This window comes from Pseudopipra pipra, chromosome 5 (genome assembly GCF_036250125.1).
Source record: "Pseudopipra pipra isolate bDixPip1 chromosome 5, bDixPip1.hap1, whole genome shotgun sequence".
Lineage (NCBI taxonomy): Eukaryota > Metazoa > Chordata > Aves > Passeriformes > Pipridae > Pseudopipra > Pseudopipra pipra.
The window spans coordinates 10,969,717-10,989,465 of NC_087553.1; the positions used below are offsets into that span (position 1 = coordinate 10,969,717).

Here is a 19,749-nt window from a genome sequence, read left to right on the forward strand (position 1 = left end):
AGCCACTTCAGCTTCTCAATGGGCTTGCAGTCTTCACTAATAATATATGCTGTGGTCCTTATTTTAAAATAAATGAACATTGCTCTGAGGGTGCTGCAAGATATTATTATTGGTACATGCCTTAAACATAAGAACATTGCAGTATGGTGAACAAGTGCTGATACAGCTGCTGTGTTCAGCTGTAAGCTTGGTTAAGATGCAGAGGAAAAGCTTTGTTTAGTTACATTTTCCACAGTTCGTTGTACAACTGAATTAATAAATTGAAGTTGGCATGAGCTCTTGAAAAATTTACTGTAATCTGTTGGAGTTGGACATGCTGAGAGAAGGCATTTTGCTTGAAATGTTTTGGCATTTACTCATCTGCAGTTTCTTAGTAAAATGTAATTCTAGGAAGTATACAGGGAGAAATTTGAAAAGTGGGGCACAATCCATCTTTTTTTGTTTTTGCAGACCTTGGAAATCAGGTAGGTTTCAGTTTAAGAAGCAAAGGTCTTCATTTGGACTGAGCTCCGTTAGCCTTGTTGGATTGTAATGAATGAGTCCTGATGGAGAAGTAGAAACCGAGAGCTTTTCCCTCTGCACTGCAGCAAATTTAACAATGAAGACAGATTCCCTTGGAAATGAATGAATGATTCCCATGAGTGAATGAATGAATGTGTCTCATGGATAAGTTCAGACACTGATGTTTCATATACAGAATTTCCTATTCACTCAAGTGAAACACATTATAAAGGAGAGTGACTTGCTGCAGGGCTGGTAGAAATGAGGACATCTCCGCTGAGCTGAGTTAAAGTACCATCGACTTACAGATGACGCTAATGGGATAAGAGCATAATGTTTTGCATGAGATGCTTCACTGAACTAACACTCCCCTTTATTCTGATTTCTGGCACAGGACAAGCCTGTACTTGCTCCTGAGCCTCTGGTTATGGACAACCTGGATCCCCTGATGGAGCAGCTAAATAGTTGGAACTTCCCAATCTTTGATTTGGTGGAAAAAATTGGAAAGAAATGTGGTCGGATTCTCAGTCAGGTGAGAAGTGTATCTTGTCTGCAGTGTCTGGCTTAGAATATTGACAGATCTAGACACAATAGTGTTAAGACCCATTGTCCTAACAAGCTGATCATCCAATCATGATCCCTGTCACCTAATTCAAAGCTGACAATATGAACTCCGTCTCACTACATTCCTTACTTTTAAATGTCTGTGTTTTTTAATTTAAAAATGTGAAAGGGTAAACCACACACCTGTTTTGCCTGCTGCCCTCTGCCAGTGAGTTTACATAAACATTTCTGAATATTCTCTTCTATCTGCAGAAGGTGCTGCCACCCCTTACTGAGTTCTATGTGAAAGGATTTCTCATAGGGTACAGCATGGGAGGGCTGAACAGTAAATATATGCAAACTGGTGCAGGATATGCAGAGCTTTGTTCCTCTTTTATACAGGAGATTTCAGTCAGGCTATGCAAGAGAGCAGAGTTTGAGGAAATGGGAGGAAAAATAGTCCTTGCTATATTCCTTCATTTTTAAAGAGTTAGAACTTTGATAGAAAATTCATATCATTATTACATAGGGAAGACTAATTTGCTATGACTCAGAATGGGAGAGCTTGCTAGTCTTTCTTTCAGTTATCAGAACTATCAGGGTTTTATTCCTTTCTGGGAGTTGAATCCAGTTACTGACACAGCCTGTCTCTACCCAGCAGGATTAGTGTCACCTCCATAATCACTTTCCTGGCTGAACTTTCTACTCTGTTATGCCCCTTTTCCTGGCACACTGACAAATTAGCCATTTTTTCTTATGGAAGTATTGAAGATTATTAAACAGGAAAGGCAAATAATTTTTATTGTTATTTAGGGATGGAAGGAAAACAAGCCCAAGAGAATCTGAGTGAACTAGTACCACTTTACAAGGCATTATGTAGTGATGAGTGCTGGAGAGAAGAGATAAAGTTAATTAGTACAATAAGGGACAATTAACACCCCCCACAAACACAGAGGTTAGTGTGTCAGGCAGATCTCAGTGTAACAAGCACCAGAGAATGCTGTATCAAATCACAGTCCCTTGGTGGTTACCTATTATTCAGCTCTATTCAATTATCCAGTGGACAACAAGGAAAACCATGGCATGAATTCAAATATATTCCGCCTTTTAGTGTTCTGTAGCTTGGCAAACAACATCTGTGCTTGACCAGCCTACCAAGTCTCTAGGTTAATTTTAGAGAAATAGGCAAAGTGTGGCTGGATGTGGATATTGATATAAATTCAGTGATGGTTATTGAGACACTTTTGCACTAGACAGTGAGTGTGTGATTAAAATACTCCTCTGGATCATAATGGTCAGGTTTTTTTCTGATAGCATAGAATAATAATAGAATGATAAATTAAACACAAGGCCAGAACTTTCTTTTAAAGGCATGACTAACCAACAGTTTGGCTGATCCAGAATTTGTTCTGGGTATCTCTAAAGATTTTAAGCACTTTATCAAGTTACATGGAGTTCTGTGCCTCTGGGGACAGTTCCCCTGTGCCTCCCTCCATTTGCTCTAAAGCTCCACACTCTCTTTCCCAAAGTCTTCTTTTTGCACAGCTTCTGAGGGTGTTATACACTTCACAGTGCCACAAAATGAGGCCTGTAAAATAAAAGAGAAGCTGTAATAAATAATATTTGTGATCAAAATTCAACATTTTCTGTAACAGCTGTTTATAATAACTCCCACTCCCTAACAGGAGAATGTAGCAAGTTCAGCCTTGTTCATAAAACATAGATCCTTTAGTTCTTTCTTCCACCTACTCAGATATTTCTTATGAAATTACTCTCAGAAATAAGGGAACGAAAGTAAATAAATCTTTTTCTTTAGCCAAAAGTACTTTTTTTCCTTTTGTATTTTTTTAAATCCTGAGATATTTTAAACAAGGGAAAACAAAAGGTCTAATGATTTATTCTCTGTATTTTGCTATTAAATGGACTCATCCATTAAAAAAAAAAAAAGTAAATTAACAAGCTGAATTAACTATGTTTGTCTTGCTAGGTTAAATTTATGGGACGGAACAAAGCAGAGTTGACACGTGCCTCTAGGGATGCATTCGGTTTAGAAAGCAAATGCTGGCTTAGCATCTTTAAAGCTGCTTGAGATGTCTGTTTCTTCTTTTTGGAATGTTAAATTGATTTAGACATGTAAAAATACCCTAAACCAGTCAGTGACCACAAAAGCATCTGTGCAAAGTACAGTGGCAAGCACTCTAAATGTGTGTGATAGGGTTTAGAGAGGAATGTACATTCAGTCTCACTTCAGTCACACTTAACACCCTTATCATAGCTCCTATAAAACTAAAACCTGTGGAAAGTAAACTTATTTGTCTTGGAAAGCAAATACCATGAAAAAAGAATAGGCTAAAGTCAGTGTTTAGCTTTTACTGCTGGGCCCACAGAGATGAGAAGTGGAGGTGCTCCTATGCTGGCAGTACAGGAGCAGTGTTAGGGGCAGGGTGGCATCACTGCAGGGCCTGGGAGCTGGTCCCTGGGTGGTGCCAAGAGGATTGTGTGCTCACCTCACCGTCACACATGGCTTCTGCAGAGAGAAACTGCAGAAGGAGCAAGGGAGATCAGTCCTTGGGGGATGGGATATTCCTGGGATCACCACAGCAGCTCTTGTGAGGAGCTGTGTTTGTCAGAGCTGGAGATGGCTGCCAACCACTTCAAAGAAGCACACATCTGAAGAAAGCAAATACAGGAGACAAAAAAGGAGTGCAAGAGGTTTGCCTGCAGACAATGGGAAGGGAATTGCTAATCTAAACTTTGCAGGAGAGCCATTCCTGTGTGCCTGCAACAGCCAGGAGATGGGCTACATGTGAATAACAAACCCCGTTTCCAAACCAGCTTCCATTACAAATCATGCAGAAGTGCTTGTCCTTCTTCAGGCAGCACTGCCAGAAATATCTGAGTTATAAATGATTCAGTCAAGCATTAGCAATCGTGGCAGAGACAAGCAGCAAATGGAGGCTGGAGGGAAGGGGCAGTGTGGGGCACCCACTGCCAAGCACCTGGCAGCCATTGGAGCTTCCCCGGGCTTGTCCTTGGAGCAGGGACCACACCTTGGCTGCAAGGGCACCGTGCTCAGCCCATGGGATTCTGACTCCCAGGGAGCTCATGAAAGAGGATGTGGGTTGGGAAGAACAGATTTAAAAAGACAGAAGCATTTTAAAATGTTTAATCCAGAGCAATGAATAAACAAAGGTGCACAGTTTTTCTTTTTTTTTTTTTTTAAATGAAAGAAGTTAGGTAGTTGACTTTGTGGAAGACATCAATGCCCTTTTTTCCTCCTTTTGGCTTGCCCTTACCTCTGTCTTCTCTCCATTTTCTAAGAGAGAAAGACAGAAAAACAACCAAGATGTGCAGATGAGTTTCTTGGCTGTGGAAGAGCTGTCATTCATAGCCATCACAGTCAACTTTGCTTCTTTTCAATTCTGGAATTACCCACCTCTCAAAATCCAAGGAGAGGAAAAACATGCTTTTATGACATGCTTTATTTAAGTACTGCTAGTACAGAACAGTAAGGTTTGGTCATGCAGAATAATATTTCCTTATGCTTCCTCTTTTTATACAAAAACATTTTGATGGAAATAAGAAGCTTACCTTTCACAGATACAAAACTAGAATGTAAGATTCCTTAGCTCTCTGTAGGTGAAAAACTTAAGCCATGATTCCAGATAGATAAATAGTGTTCTATGCAGATTATAATCCAAATTATACATAAGGTCACTTTCTTCACTCTGCCTCAGCACAGGAGGGTCCCATGGGTTTTTCAGAGAGTAAAGTTTTGCCTTCTGTAGGCCCTACCTTTTATTCTAAGCTCATGTCTTCCAGAGCATGGTAAATTATGATAGGAACAGAAATAAGAGCTGAGGCCACCAGCAGAACCTCAACTGTCAGATATTGGTCATTAGAAGATCATCATAAATGGGGTCAGACATCACACTCAACCTGTCTCTGCATCATCTCTGCCTGTTGTAATGCTTTGCCAGAGTTAGTTTACATGCAGGTTTTTCCTGCTAGGGAATGACTGTGAGGAAAGGCACAGGCAAGATCATTAATGCTGCAAATTCATATCCTTTTTTCCTGTTCTTACTGTAAAAATCCACAGCGGAGGAGCATTTGAAGTTTATGTTCATTAAACTTTAGGTGCAGCTCACAGGTCCCAATTTATATACACAATATACAGAAAGAAACCTTTGTGGGTAGATGTTTGATTTACATTCAGGTGTAAAACACAAAAGGTAATTTGGAACCATTTCTTATCATATAGCACTCATCAATCCAAATGTGCTTCAGACTGCTTGGCTCTAGGCGGTTCATTACCAGACAGATGGCACCAAAAGGACAGAACAGCTCACAGCAGTAAATAAATAAAGAGGCTGAAAGGCTTTAGGGCCCAATTTCTGAAAGAAGTGAAAAGGTCAGGCAGTGATTTTTCTGTGCCCCATTGTTTTGTATGTCAGGTTCAAACTTGTCTTCAGAGGTGCCCGTTTTGCAGCAGCTGCTGTCTGCATTTCCGAGCATTCGTCTTTCCTGAACACCTCCTCACTGATCCATCCCGTTCTCCCTTCCCATATATGCTCTCCTGGATGTTTGCAGTCATCTTTCCTTGCAGGAAGACTTGAGGAAGCTCTGCTTCCTAAGCCACTTGCTGCCTCTGGAATCCTATTTAAGTCATTTTTTCCATTTCATTTCCAAAATGAGAGCAAAGGAAAGGAGATAATGCATAGAATCCAAATAGTTGCCCCTTTTGTCAGTCCTTCACTCGTTTCCCACTTTTCTGGGAATTAAGTCAAGGATGCTCCTTGGAGAAGTTTGTGGGGAAATTTTTCCCAGGCCACTGAAGACCTCTGAACATCGTGTGTGTAGGTTTCTGAGGTGCCTGCAAAATTTCAGGGAGGGCATATGTCTGAAAGGAAGAGAAGAACATCTGGAAGGGTGTAATGAAGGAATGAGGACTGTTTGGTACTAATAGCTTTTCTGTCTGGCTGTGTAGCCACATTCCTATGGAAGTGCAAATAGCTGCAGCTGTAGCTGGATCAGGTGAACTTCAGAAAATACTACCAGGAAAGCAGGTTTTCATAGGGTTATTTGACCTAAGGAGATTTATATCTAATTTTTAGAGGTTTTCTGATCTATTTGGCAACATGGGGTCTTTTGTGTTGTTTTTTTTTAGGTATCATACAGGCTTTTTGAAGACATGGGACTGTTTGAAACCTTTAAAATACCAGTGAGGGAATTTATGAATTACTTTCATGCCTTGGAATGTGGATACCGAGAGATACCTTGTAAGTAAAAATTCCCAACACGTAATGATGCTCCCTTAAAGTTTTGAGGATTTTCCACACACTTTGGTATTGAAGCCTTTCTTCTCTCATTATAGCACCTACTTTTTTTCTTCTGCTACATCACAACCAAATGGATGGTTCTCTAGTAAGAGGCTGGTGCTGAACTGCAGCCTCTCAGGGTTTGGGGGTTTTTTTCATGTATTTCGTGTTTCATGTTGTTTCATAACAATTCATGGCAAATTCTCTCCAAGCCAGAAACCACATAAAGCCATCAGGTAAAGAACTGTTTACTGATATTGCATGTGTAGCCCCGTGTCCCAGCTGGAGTTTCTTGAAAAATTTACCCCTCAAAAGCAACTTGGACTTTTACACAGCAGCAGTGCTACGCTACCAAAGGAGATGAGCTTTCTAAAGCAGACAAAGTATGCCAAGTACATGACTGCATCCTGTTCTTCTGCAACTACATACTGATACTCTTTTCAGTGGGAACCATTTATTCACCGAGAAACCTGCTTTCAGGGATCCTCAGATTATTTACTAATTCAAATCCAATTTACCAAACTGCTTCAACTGGAAAAGACAGTTGTTTTCCAAGGGAATAGAGGGAGTTATTACTTCCTTTTTTAGCTGGCAGATAACCCCAGTGTTGAGGAACACAGGACATGCTGTTTTCTCTACGATCACAGAAAAATATATGAAGCATCATTCTAAGAAGTCATATAGTCTCTCCGTCAAAATATTAAATACCAATTGGAACAGCTACAGTGAGAGGGATTTGAGGAAAGCTCCCTGAAATGCCTCCCAGACAGGTGCTTTGGACTCTCTTCTGGGAAAGCAAGAGAGTCCAATTTCAAATCTTTCCTTGTGTTTGAACCAGATCAGGGACTTGAAGCAGCAGATTATAGCCTGAAGATATTATAGGTAGAAATCTCACTGTCTGTCTGTCCTACTGGAGCCATTTCTTTTCATTTAAAATATTTAACTGGTGTCTGGAATTTTTGTGAATCTAGCCCTTTATTTAATTGTTTTCCTTAGATGTGTTTTGTTGTTAATAGAGAGGAATATTTTGGCTAATACAAAGTTGATTTATCTTCCCGTTTTTCATGTCTGCAAAGAGGTAAAACCCAAAACAACTCTCATGCTCTTGATAAAAGTCTGTTTTGCCTCTACTCGCTTGACTGGCACGAGATACCCACTAGATGGTGCTGATATCCCTCTGTCGGAAATATCCTTCCTGTTTAACAGCGCGGTCCTTTTCTTTGCATCACAGATCACAACCGAATCCATGCAACTGATGTTCTACATGCCGTGTGGTACCTGACAACTCAGCCCATCCCGGGGCTCCCAACTGTGATTAATGACCACGGGTCAGCAAGCGATTCAGGTATATTTATGTGTGCAAGTGCCTATGTTGTATTCTTGAAGTTTCTGCCAAAAAATTTGCTGTGAGAAAGCCAAGAATTGAGGATTGCTTGCAGTACTTGTTATTGTGTAGACTTTTAAGTTCAGTAGCACGATGGATGTTGAAGGTGTTCGAGTATGTTTGTGTAACTTTGGAGAGAATGGAATTGGTCTTCCAAAACCTAATAATTTACATTTAATGATGTGGGAGTGCAAGCCTTTGTGGTCACGTATAACAGCAGATCTTTGTTAACATTTGGGGGGTTTTTCTAGGCAAACTGTATTAATAGTGCTTTTCAATGCTGCTTCAGAAGGATTTTAAATCCTTAACCCCTGCATTGTTTTGCTATTACAAAATTGCTGGGACATGCAGGTAGTGCTGTGCACTTGCTGCTGCTTGGCTGTCATGAAGTGTTTTTACCTTTCCCCACTGCCTCCAAAGAGACTTGTTATCATTTGGCAACCAACTTGCAAGACCAATCTTCTGCTGCTTTATGATTGCTTATTATGGAAAACTGTTCTTTTTGCATCTTTATGTTAACTTCTCCAGGTCAGCTGTAGCAACTGCTGGAACTGTCTGTGTTTTATGGGAGTTCTCAGAGAGTTACTATAACAGCAAGAGTTTTTTCTGCAGAAACTACTCCCATTTCTGCTCTTTTGTTGTTGTTGTTTGTTTCTTTCTTTTTTTGGTTGGTTTTGGTGTTTGTATGGCACACACATATCATCTGTGAAACTCTTCATGATGTTTCGGTGGGGTGGGAAATATTTTTATTCCAGGAAAAATTTATTTGCAAGGGTTGTTGATATCTTTGTAGGTGAGGTAAAATAGGTGGAATATCAGGGGTTCAGTCCTGCGGCTTTTTGGTGTTTGTTATTTGAAAGACATTGTTAGACTGCATGCAAGATCTATTCAAACAGGTTAAATTAGCAAAGCATCTCACTCAGTATCTGTCTCTGATAGGTGTATTCAAGCTGCTTGAAAAACAGGCTGATAAGAGGATTATCAGCAGAGATTCAAAGTCTAGAACTTTGTATTGGACTAGTCTATAAGATGACTTTGTATTGACTAGCCTAGGTGAAAAAGTTAGAGGAAGAAGTGGGAAGATCAGGTTACCCACAAAGCTCCAGCATGGCTGTGAATCCATGTCTTAATGCTTGTAGGTTATGGAGTTTGAGAACAGGTTCTGCTGGATGGCTGGAAGATCCCCAGGTGGGATCAGAAATGGTTCCTTTCTGGTTGTTTGCCTTATTGCACTGGATCATGCACACTGTATCAGAAAGCCTGGAGGCCAGGGTGCTTTCACTCTGCTGCTATGTATTGTAATTTTGCTCCTTCTCTCCCTGCTTCGTTGCTTCTCTCTGTTTCAGTAAGTCACTGAAAAAAAAAAAAGCGGTGAGGATGTTTTTATTGTTTTAATTTATTTATTTCTGCTCAGATTCTGACAGTGGAATCACTCACGGCCACATGGGTTATGTGTTTTCGAAGACGTACACACCTACAGATGACAGCTATGGATGCCTGGCTGGCAACATCCCTGCCCTTGAACTGATGGCTCTTTATGTAGCTGCAGCCATGCATGATTATGATCACCCAGGAAGGACCAATGCCTTTCTGGTAGCAACGAGTGCTCCTCAGGTAAATAGATCTCAACCAGGGTTGCTGTTAGGTTTGGAAGGTCTTGATAACAACTTCTCCTTACCAGTGGTGCCTGTGGCTTCCATTAAGCACAAGTCTGCCAAATATTTTGAAACAGCTTGTCAAAGTGACAGAAATAATCACTTCACTTAGGGATTGCCAGTAAGAGTCTTCTTACACACCTTCAGTTAGCAGAGCTGTTAAGAAAGGTACTGATAAACTCTGTCAGGAGAAATTAAAGCTCTGCTGACTGATACAGAATCTGTAACTGTGAAGTAAGGGAAGAATTATTCTACCCAATAAGGCACAGAAAGATTAAAATAAAATAAAAACTTGTATAGTTAACCACACCTTGCAAGTTAGTCTGTGCATGATCATACCATATTTTCTGTTCTTTCTGTTGAACATGAGCAGATGCTCTCTTTTATGAAAGTATTTTTTCACTATGCATCTATCAAGGAGGAGGGGAGTGTGGAAAATAATCCCAGTTTTATAAATGTAGAATTGAGGCTTACCTAGGGTTACACAGAAGGTGCTGTCAATGCTGGGAGTTGAATTCAGCAATTCTGAGTCACTTTTTATTATGAGATCATCTTTCCTTGCTTTGCATAGCTGACCTGCCAGGCTTCAGCATACTGTGCTGAAAAATACTTCTATGGACAAGGAAAGAGAAAAGGATAGTTTAATGGTGACAATTGACTAGGGATGCAGAAATTCTAGATTTACTCCCCAGCTGGCATCCAGACTTGCTCGGTATCAGTTTCTGTCTATAGACTGATAGTAATGCTTCTCATCCTTGCAAAAATCTTTTCTGTGATAGAGAAGTTTGATGCTCTGGCCAGGTAAATAAATTGATAGAAGACGTGTACTATCCTTAAATCTAATTTTAAGAAATGAGTGCTTTGTGGTTGTAAAAATAAAAAAAAAAAAAAAAGGAAGTTAGATGATTAGCTTTAAATAATATCCCTAGTCTGAAAATAAATTTATAAGAAGAAAATCAAATTCTTCCTGTTATCTTTTGGGGGTTTGGTTTGTTGGGTTTTTGTGGGCTTTTTTAAAACCTGATATCACCTGAAATTTGATGAACCTATATTTGGCATCTAGGTTTTTTCTTCTTTTACATGACAAGCAGTATCAACTTCCAGTAATGTTAAAGTGCTGCTGTGTTAAAAATCTGCCTTCAGGAGTGGGGCCTGGGTAGCAGAATATCTCAAATCCTTACTGTGCAGTTAGGCAAGATGGTCTGTGAAGTTGAATTTCTTCAGCAACGTGTACTCTGGGATAAAGAACAGATTCTATATTTTAGGATAGAATTGAATTCTTTCATCTCTAGGTGACATAAAAATATAATTAAAGTGAAAGCACTGGAATGTATGTGTCTATATTTCTGTAAAAACTTAAAAAACTTATATCTATCTTACATGGAAGCATATTTCTGAAAGCTTTTCTTTCTATAAACCAAATTGTCAAAAGACTGAATGCTGCTAAGATGGAGAGGTTTCCTGGATGGTTGTTGTCCCCTAAAGTCCATTTTCTACATCCTTCTTTAGCTTCTGAGTGAAATTGCCATCTTTATGAGAGTTATGCAATTTGTTTCACTAAAGATTTCACCTGTTTTGGATTTTAGGACTGAGAAATCTGTCAGGCTGAGTGTGTGTTGTCAGATTGCAAACTGGAATTTCACTTGTGTCTGTGTTTGGAATTGATCCAACTTGGACACAATTGTCAGGTGCAATTACCAAAGACAATAATCCCCGTTAACTGAGGTTAGCTCTAAGAAACAGGGAAGCACACAACCCTATGTTATATTAGTCATTAATCTGTGGCCTGAAACAGAATAATCTGCTGTCATATGATACAGTTTGGTCAGGAAGCAAAAACCCTGGCGCATAAAAGACCCAGATTTTTTCAAATCAATCTTTCAATAAATCATCACCATCAGAACAATTCTGGTGTCTGCTATTAGTCCTGCCCAAATCCCATCCTCAGACCTAGAGAAATTCTTTTAAAATAAAACGTCAACAAACAAAACGACCAAACCTGAACCTCCCTCTAGCATCCACCCCCATGTCAATCCCGTTTTTGCACTGCTGTGATTTTGCTGAGATGTTTCTCAGCTTTCCATTGCCCTCCTTGCTTCCACAGGCAGTGCTGTACAACGACCGCTCCGTCCTGGAGAACCACCATGCTGCTGCTGCCTGGAACCTTTTCATGTCCAGGCCAGAGTACAACTTCCTGGTCAACCTCGACCACGTGGAGTTCAAGCATTTTCGCTTCCTCGTCATCGAGGCAATTTTGGCTACTGACCTGAAGAAACACTTTGATTTTGTCGCCAGATTCAATGCCAAGGTAAGGTTCAGGTTCGGGTTTCTGGTGGATGGTCAGAAAAGAATGTGGGTTTGGCCACAGCACAGCGAAAACTCTAGAAAGGCTACTGTGCTGCTGTTTCCTTTGATTGTCCTTTTGATTACCGTAAAACATTCTGTTGAACAGTAATCTGGCCTTTCTGTTGTTTTTTACTTATTTAAATTTAGTGGCACAACTTCTCTTCTTATATATGTTTAGTGTTTTAAGGAAGTGGTTTAAGGCTAAAGATATTATGGACTATTTGAGTGTAAATCCCACTTACATCCTCCTTTTCAATGTTGTTTTCTTGTTCAATAGCACTTAAGACCTATTAGCCAAAGACTGGGGGGAAAATAGTCAAAGGTTTTATGAAGTTTTCATAATGGCTAAATACTTCCAGTGAACTTGTATTGATTTAATCATACTGCTATATCGTCAAGGCATGGAGATCATAACAATTGTGAAATCATAATTTCAAATGCAGGAAGCATGATCTTTCTTTCCTACTTTCTTTCAAATGGGTAAACCCCAGAGAAGGGTCACTAAAGATCTTTCCTGCACAGTCCATTCAGTGAGTAGAAAATCACAACCCTGGGAGAAACCATTCTTAAAATTCATTTATAGTTTCAACCTAACTTATTGGAAACCACCTCCTATCAAGTTACTTTAATAAACTCCATCACCCATCAAAGCTGTTGGCATGTTAACTAGATACCTGCCTTTGGAGCTGGTACTGCCTTCTTGTTCCTTGTGAGAAACATACCAAGAACAGTGTGTTTCTTATCCTCTGTATAAAAATGTGCAAAGATGGTTTTCAGTTTCGCTGGCTGACATCTTTTGGGGATGTTTCCCTGATGTCTTCTGAAGAGGTGTGACTTGATTCTATGATCATACATTGGTCCAGAATCAGATGTGTGAATAATCAGTAAAATGTAACTAGTTCTGAGCACTAAATAAGATCACTTTTTTTCATTTTCCTTTCTGGACTAGATTGGGAGTTACACTTAGCCCATTCAAACTTTTGCTCACAGAAGATTAATTTGCTTTTCATAGCATATTGCTTAGTATTTTTATTTTTTTCACAGGCCCATATGTAAAGGATTAGACCTGAGGGACCTAGGCACTGCATTGTTTGGTATAAAACTTTGAGGCTCCAAATAAAATTTAATCCAGGAGTTTTAGGACTCTTGGAACATTTGGATTAGATCTTATTTTGAAAACAATGCTGAGAAGAGTTCTGAACAAGTGGGAAGTTGCTGCTTTGTCCCTTCTGAAATGCAGCCAGAGGAAGCATTGCTGCTGCAGTGTTTTTGTACAATAACTCTTTGGCTGAGCACTTCCCCAGAATGTGTGGAATATAATTGCCACTTGTCTTTGAGAAGAATCACAGTCAGTTCTTCACCTGTAGCAGGACTTTTAACCTCCGGCTCATTACAAACTCTGGGAAAAGGAACTGTGCTCACTGGGCATTCTGGTGTCTCAGGAAAAGTTCATGGAGAGCTTGTGGAAGTCCTTCAATTTATTGCCTAGTGATCTCCGTGCAAGAGAAAGTCCCAGGTTCTACTCCCTACTCTCTGGGCAGTTCCATGTGTTTTGGATACACATAATCACTAGATAAAATACGTAAATAAACATTGTCTATGAAATAATTTCAGCCATACTAGATTAAATAGGGAAATAAACTTGTTACCTATGTCTTCACACTGCAATTGAATCAGCATGGCATTTGATGGTAATTTATCTTTGTACACCAATTAGATATTAACTTCTTGGAAAATGTCATGGAAAGCTTGCATTTTTTTGTTGCCCTAGCAAATACTGATTTTCCATTATTAATCTCAATGCTCTTTGGTTTTCACCTTTTTTTTTTTTTTCTATCTTTTTAAACATATTGCCCTACAGCTGATTGTTAATTTCAGCCTGGGGTTATGCTTGTGATTTTGTTCAAAAGCTAAATACACTGTGCAATATCCCAGGGCTGAACTTCCTCTGTGGATGCATCCTTTCGCCCAGGATTACTGTCATGGTTTTCTTTTTTTCTGTCCACTAGGTGAATGATGATGTTGGAATCGACTGGACTAACGAGAACGACCGCTTGCTGGTTTGCCAGATGTGCATCAAACTGGCCGACATAAACGGGCCTGCAAAATGCAAAGATTTGCATCTGCAGTGGACAGAAGGCATCGTCAATGAGTTTTATGAACAGGTAAATAAATGCGTGTCCAAAGTGGTAGCTGTTGGTTGCATGTCTGGTGTTAAACAGCCCTGGAGCATGATAGTGCTGGTGATGAGTAAAAATCATAGAGATAGGGGAGAAGAGGATGGCTAGAGTTACACTAATCCATCCTTTTGCTGGACCAGTAAAAGTCTCTTGTCACTGAAGCTTCTGGTGTGTCCTCAAAGACCTCTGATGATGATATTTGTACAGGGCTTAACTGTTTTAGTCTATCCATACAGTGATCATGGTGAACAAGTGTTCCATTCCTCTTTTTTTTTTGTTTTTGATCATCATGTCTGCCTTTCAGTGTTCTTTCATGCAAACTGTCTTTTCATCCTCTCTTCTAAGTCCTTTCAAGATATCAGCCGGTTCTCATGGCTCTCTTCTGCAGTCACTCCAGGTGTCTCACACTTTTATTGACACATGGTCTCCAAAAGTGGACACAACATCCTTGTTGAGATGATCTAAACAGAGCAGAGGAATTATTTTATCTTCCCCATGGGCCACATCTGTGTTCACACACGCACAAAACCTTTATGGTGCTGAACACAACTGTGACATTGACTTTCAGTTTATCACAAACTCCCTACACATTGATCCTGACTCATTTGTTATTTTTTAGGACAACACTTCCAGCTTTCAGAAGGTTTGTCAGTACAACTGCACTAATTATGCAAGGCTCTGCTGATGGTAGCACAAGGAAGGAGGACAGCCACAGATTGATTTACAAAGACCTGGGAGTACAGCCAGGCACTGGTCCTCTCTTTTTAGGTGTAAGGGAGCCCTTAATTGAACCTTTTCTCATTATAACCTATTTAGCCCTGCTGAGTGCAAGGGTCAGGGCTGTTCCCACACTATTCCTCTGTTTCCTGAGTGGGAACATATTTTGAATGAGCTAGTTAGATTAAACTCCACATCCTGTCTTTTCCAGATGAAGCAAACAGGCGAAATCACTGAACCAGACATCCCACAGACTTCTTGGGGAGGCTGTGCAGTAACTTGTAGTCACAGACTAATCTCTTTTAAAGCCTTTTCAGCTTCCTTTAAATTTCCTGCACTTACAGTTTGGAAAAAAAAACAAACAGGATTTACTGCTGTCTTCTGGAGTATATAAAGAAGCGGGGAAAGGGACAAAATTCAGACACTGACCTGAAGCTCCTTCATTTATTGGAGATCTCCTGAGGAAAAAAAAAACACGCAAAAAAACCCAATGAACCTTACATCTATTACAAATATAGTTGGTTCCATTTTTCTTTTCATTTTTTTCTGAAAGACAGGGAGTGTGTCCCAAAACAACCTTCATCTCCCAAATTTTCTTTTAGGAAATTCTTTTCTTCTTCATTACAACTGTCCAAATGAATTGTACTTCACATTTCTGGTGATGATCACACCTTATGTGGGTGACTGCTGCATACAGACAAAACCTGTTAGTCAGATATAATGATATGACTTTCCTTTGATCCAACATAAATAGTGTCAGAGGGAAGTAACTGCTCCAAGTGTTGGATAGTGAATTAAGCTTAGGAGGATACATGTGTGGGAAGATACCACATTATCTGTTCCACAATAGGAATCTGGGTTATTTTCCATCATTCAGAAAAGAGACTCAGAACATTTTCTTTTTTGGACTTACTTTTGGCATTAAGAAGGCTAAGTTAGATTCTCAGTTCATTTAACCTCAGTTAAAATCCGTTTTTCTGTCATGTGATGTGCTACGAGAGGTGTATCAAACCATGTTCACCATGGGAAAAGTCTTCATATTCTCATTTCTAAAAGGGAGAACATTATGGAAAGTTTGAATTTCCCTGGAATTATTATCAAAAAGCATACATATGTAAATTCAACCTATGCTGTGAAAATCATAAAATATCTTTCTTTTAATAAACTCCAGTTCGTTTGAAGAATTTCACTCCCATATAAATAAAACTCTATTAAAAATGTGTTGTATGGAAATATCCAAAATCCAGTGTCATATTGTTACAGGAAGTTTCCTTCTCTTCCCTTCACATGCTCAACATACTTGTTTGAAGACAGGTTAGACATATTAAATAGAAACAAAAAACACACTGCAAGACTTTTCACATAATAAATAATGTTTTAGCAGAATATGAAAAAAGAACTTGTAAACATTTCAACAGTCAGCATTCTTCCCACTACTGACAGCTCAAAAACAGGAAATCTCACATTATGTTGCTGTAAAGAAGAGCAAGCTGCCACCTCTTAATTTGTTTGCTATTTCAAGAATGAATGGCATGTTTCAGTGTTTTGTCAACAATAGTATTTTGTGTCTAATGATTGAACATAACATTTAGGGGTGGGTTATTAAAAAAGCAACAAACAAAACACAAGGAAGTGAACCATTTGCTGTACATGCTCCAAAATGTAGCTCTCATTCTTAGGCCTTCACCAAATACAGATACAGACACAGTTTGGACTAGATACAAAGTCCATGACTTTTGGGAAATTTACTTTACAAGGAAATAAATATAGGCAATCTGTAAAGTGATGGAAACTGAAAATGTATCTCCAAATTCTAAACTATATTCTCAAATATAGAACTCTGTATTGTATTAAAAAATTAATTTATATATCAAGCTTGATTAGGTAAATTAGATTTTTTTCTTGGGGAGATGACATCTGGTCTTGTCATGTCTACTCAGCTGACAACTCAGTGATGTCACCAGAAGCTTTGCTGTGAGTATGTCAGATTTGGTTCTGCAATAAAGTTTTACTTTATTTTACATCATGAGAGGAGAAAGAAAAAAGTCTTCCTCTACCTTCCCTCTACCCTCTCTCTCCAAGAAAAACTAACAAAAAGCTTCATGGGAAAGGTTTACTTCTTTTGAGCTATCTTTGCTTTCGTAGGGATCATTCTAATAGTCCCAGGAAACCAATACTTATGACCCAAAACCCAAATCTCCATGCTATGTATAGTAAGGAAAAGATTAGTAAGAAAACTAGTTCAGTGAGATAGCCTTTGTTTGTAGAAGTTCAGTCTCATTCCGTGTAAACAGGTGGCTGACTACAAGGTTAATGGGAACTAAGAATCACAAAATCAGAAGGAATGTTTTTCTTAAATAATGTGAAGAAACAAATAAAATAAAAACTTCCAAATTTTCACATTTGCAATGTAAAGTACAGGACAAGGGCAATGGGCAACATTCTACCCAGCTATCGATTCATCCTTGATCAAAAACATCCTTGATCAATTTACACTGTCACAAAAAAAGAGCTGTAACTTTGATTAACCATTTGACATGATGGCACTGTGGCAATGTCATGCTGGCGTGCTACGGAAGTGGCATTGGAGTTCAATTGTTTTTCTTTCATCATTTTTAATTGGTTGGATGTGCTTTACCTTTTTGTGACACAGTTTTGTTTCATTTACTTCAGAGAAGTTACTGCTATTTTCCATCTCCAGGGTGATGAAGAGGCCAGCCTGGGCTTACCAATCAGTCCTTTCATGGACCGCTCTGCCCCTCAGCTGGCACACCTCCAGGAATCTTTCATCACTCACATTGTGGGACCACTATGTAACTCCTATGACTCAGCGGGGCTGATGCCAGGAAAGTGGATAGAAGATAGTGATGAATCAGGAGACACTGATGAGCAAGAAGAGGAAGAAACAGCAGAAATGGAAACTTGTGAAAATGCCGAATCCAGTAAGTTGTTCACACTTATATTTTTCGACAGAACGAGTTCCATATTGTGACCAAAAAACTAAGCAGAGACTGTGAGCTGGTCAGGTTCAACACAGGCCTCTCCAGAGTGACAGTGAGTCTGTGCTGTCCTTGGAGATGCTGGCATGTAGCCAGTTGGTAACGGAGATGCTCCATGGTTTCAGGAACTGTGCACTTCATATCTACTACTCATTTCTACCTTCAGTTGAGGTTTCTGGTGGTGGATCACCCATCTCTGCATGAGGGCTTTTTAGACTCTTTCAGGACTGGTGTTAGTAGACTGCAGCAATTTCACTTGAATAAGGGACGATTTGGAGAAGATTTTTCAAGGCAAACACTCATCGTTTCCTTGAATTACCATGAAATGAGGGTCTGACATGCTGGTGCAGTAAAAGAGTTTTTAACAGGGGAAGTATTTTAATGCAAACCTCTCCAAGGTAATGTGTGGAGAAGAGTGACGAGAGAATTGGCTCTGACCATGGCTGTGTTGTATGCTGGGAGCTGCGTCTCTTGGCCCTTCTGGCTAATCAGTAACTAAAGCTGATAGTTTCCTGCCTCTCCTCCAGAAGGCACACAGTGCCAGTACTTGTCATACTGAGAGGAAAGCTTTTTACTTTGAAAGGAGATTCCAGGCACTCATGGGAAGTGATCTTTAAGAGAAAAGACTGCAACTGTAGACCTATTTCTTTTATCAGTTTAATGCTGCATGCTTTACCTTTTTATTTCTTTCACGTTCTTTCTCCCTCTGAATTTTCTACTACGGTTCTTTTATTTCCTTCCTCTGGGTCGTCTTCCTCTCTCTCCCCTTCTAGGAAGCACCAGCCTTAAGTGTGCTAGTGACATATCGATAAAGAGCTTTTTCTTTTAACAGCCTCACTTTTTCTGTTCTTTCCCACACATTTTCATGCCCTCCATTACCTGAGTATCATCCCTGTTTTCCGCTGAGGAAACTGAGAAGCAGAAAGAGTTGATGATTGCAATAAGTCACATGAGCCGACTAAAGCCTATGTCTCCTGATGTACAGAATTAACCTTTTATCTCTAGTAAATTCCAGAGGTATATGGTTTGTATTTAAGAAATCGTTGCTGTTGTTCACACACACACACACACACACTTGCATGTGTGTTAGGTTTAGCAGGTTCTCATGCATTAAAAATGTTGAGAACAGCAAACATTAAGTAATATAACACATACACAGGTTGATTTTAGCATCTTAGGATCCCTCAGTTTTGTAATAGCAGGCAGAGCCACATGTTTGTGGCAGATTGACCTTTATGGAATTGCCTACCAGGAGGAAAGTGTATGTGATAGGTAACCAACACAGACTTCAAAGTCTGAAATGTTTATTGCTGTATTAAAAAGAAAGATGAAGGATGTTCTCATATATCCACTGGACTGTCTCACCTTTAAAATCTCCAGTTTCCTTTCATCTCATATCTCTGTATACTTATCTTCTGTATCACCACTAGCAGAGTCCAACAGGTTAAAAGCACTGATCTTTATTAACTGTTGTCACATTGAAAACAGACCATTTTTGGTTGATTTCTGTTTTCCTTTTTAGTTTTTTTCTGTTTTCTTTTTCACATTCTACTCTGCTATAGAACTTTACGAGTGTTTACCATAGCCTGGTGTTTTTAGGCTACGGTTTTCAAAACTTTAAAAATGAATGTATCAGAAGCTGTGAAATATCCAACAAATTCTTCCTACTTCCTCCTTACCAAATGTGGGCTGCTAATCTTCACAATCATGCCAATGTATTACAAACTGTTTTCTTCAGGTTCCCTAAATTCTGTGTGACTGTGAGTCTGAATCAGGAATCTACGACATATTCTGTGTCAATACAGGGGGTTTACAGGTCGTAAGAAATTTATATAATGATCAAAAAAATTTTGGATGTTCTAAACTTTCTCTGTGAAACAAAATAAAAGGTTGAAATGTCAGATGCATAGATATGAAGAGTTGTATAGATGTTAGTAAAGATCTTTTTCTTGATGGAAATGCCTTTCAGGCAGATAGAAATATAATTGCAGCAGAAAACACTTCAACTAGGTCCTGATAATTCACTGAAGCAGTTGAGATAAATTTAAGAGTTATAAAACCTCAAGGTAGCTTGAAATAATATTTGTTACTGCACAGGAGCATGTA

At 39.3% G+C, this 19,749-nt stretch overlaps 1 protein-coding gene across 2 annotated transcripts in view; it reads left to right on the forward strand.

Annotated features, from left to right (window-relative positions):
- PDE3A (phosphodiesterase 3A) overlaps window positions 1-19,749 on the forward strand; it is a 240,389-nt gene that overhangs the window by 209,565 nt on the left and 11,075 nt on the right. For both annotated transcript variants that reach the window (XM_064654410.1, XM_064654412.1), the window contains 7 exons: window positions 896-1,033; window positions 6,212-6,323; window positions 7,594-7,707; window positions 9,161-9,360; window positions 11,506-11,709; window positions 13,757-13,912; window positions 17,346-17,586. In XM_064654410.1, the coding sequence (XP_064510480.1) occupies window positions 896-1,033; window positions 6,212-6,323; window positions 7,594-7,707; window positions 9,161-9,360; window positions 11,506-11,709; window positions 13,757-13,912; window positions 17,346-17,586 (1,165 nt within the window). The remainder of the gene's footprint in view (window positions 1-895; window positions 1,034-6,211; window positions 6,324-7,593; window positions 7,708-9,160; window positions 9,361-11,505; window positions 11,710-13,756; window positions 13,913-17,345; window positions 17,587-19,749) is intronic.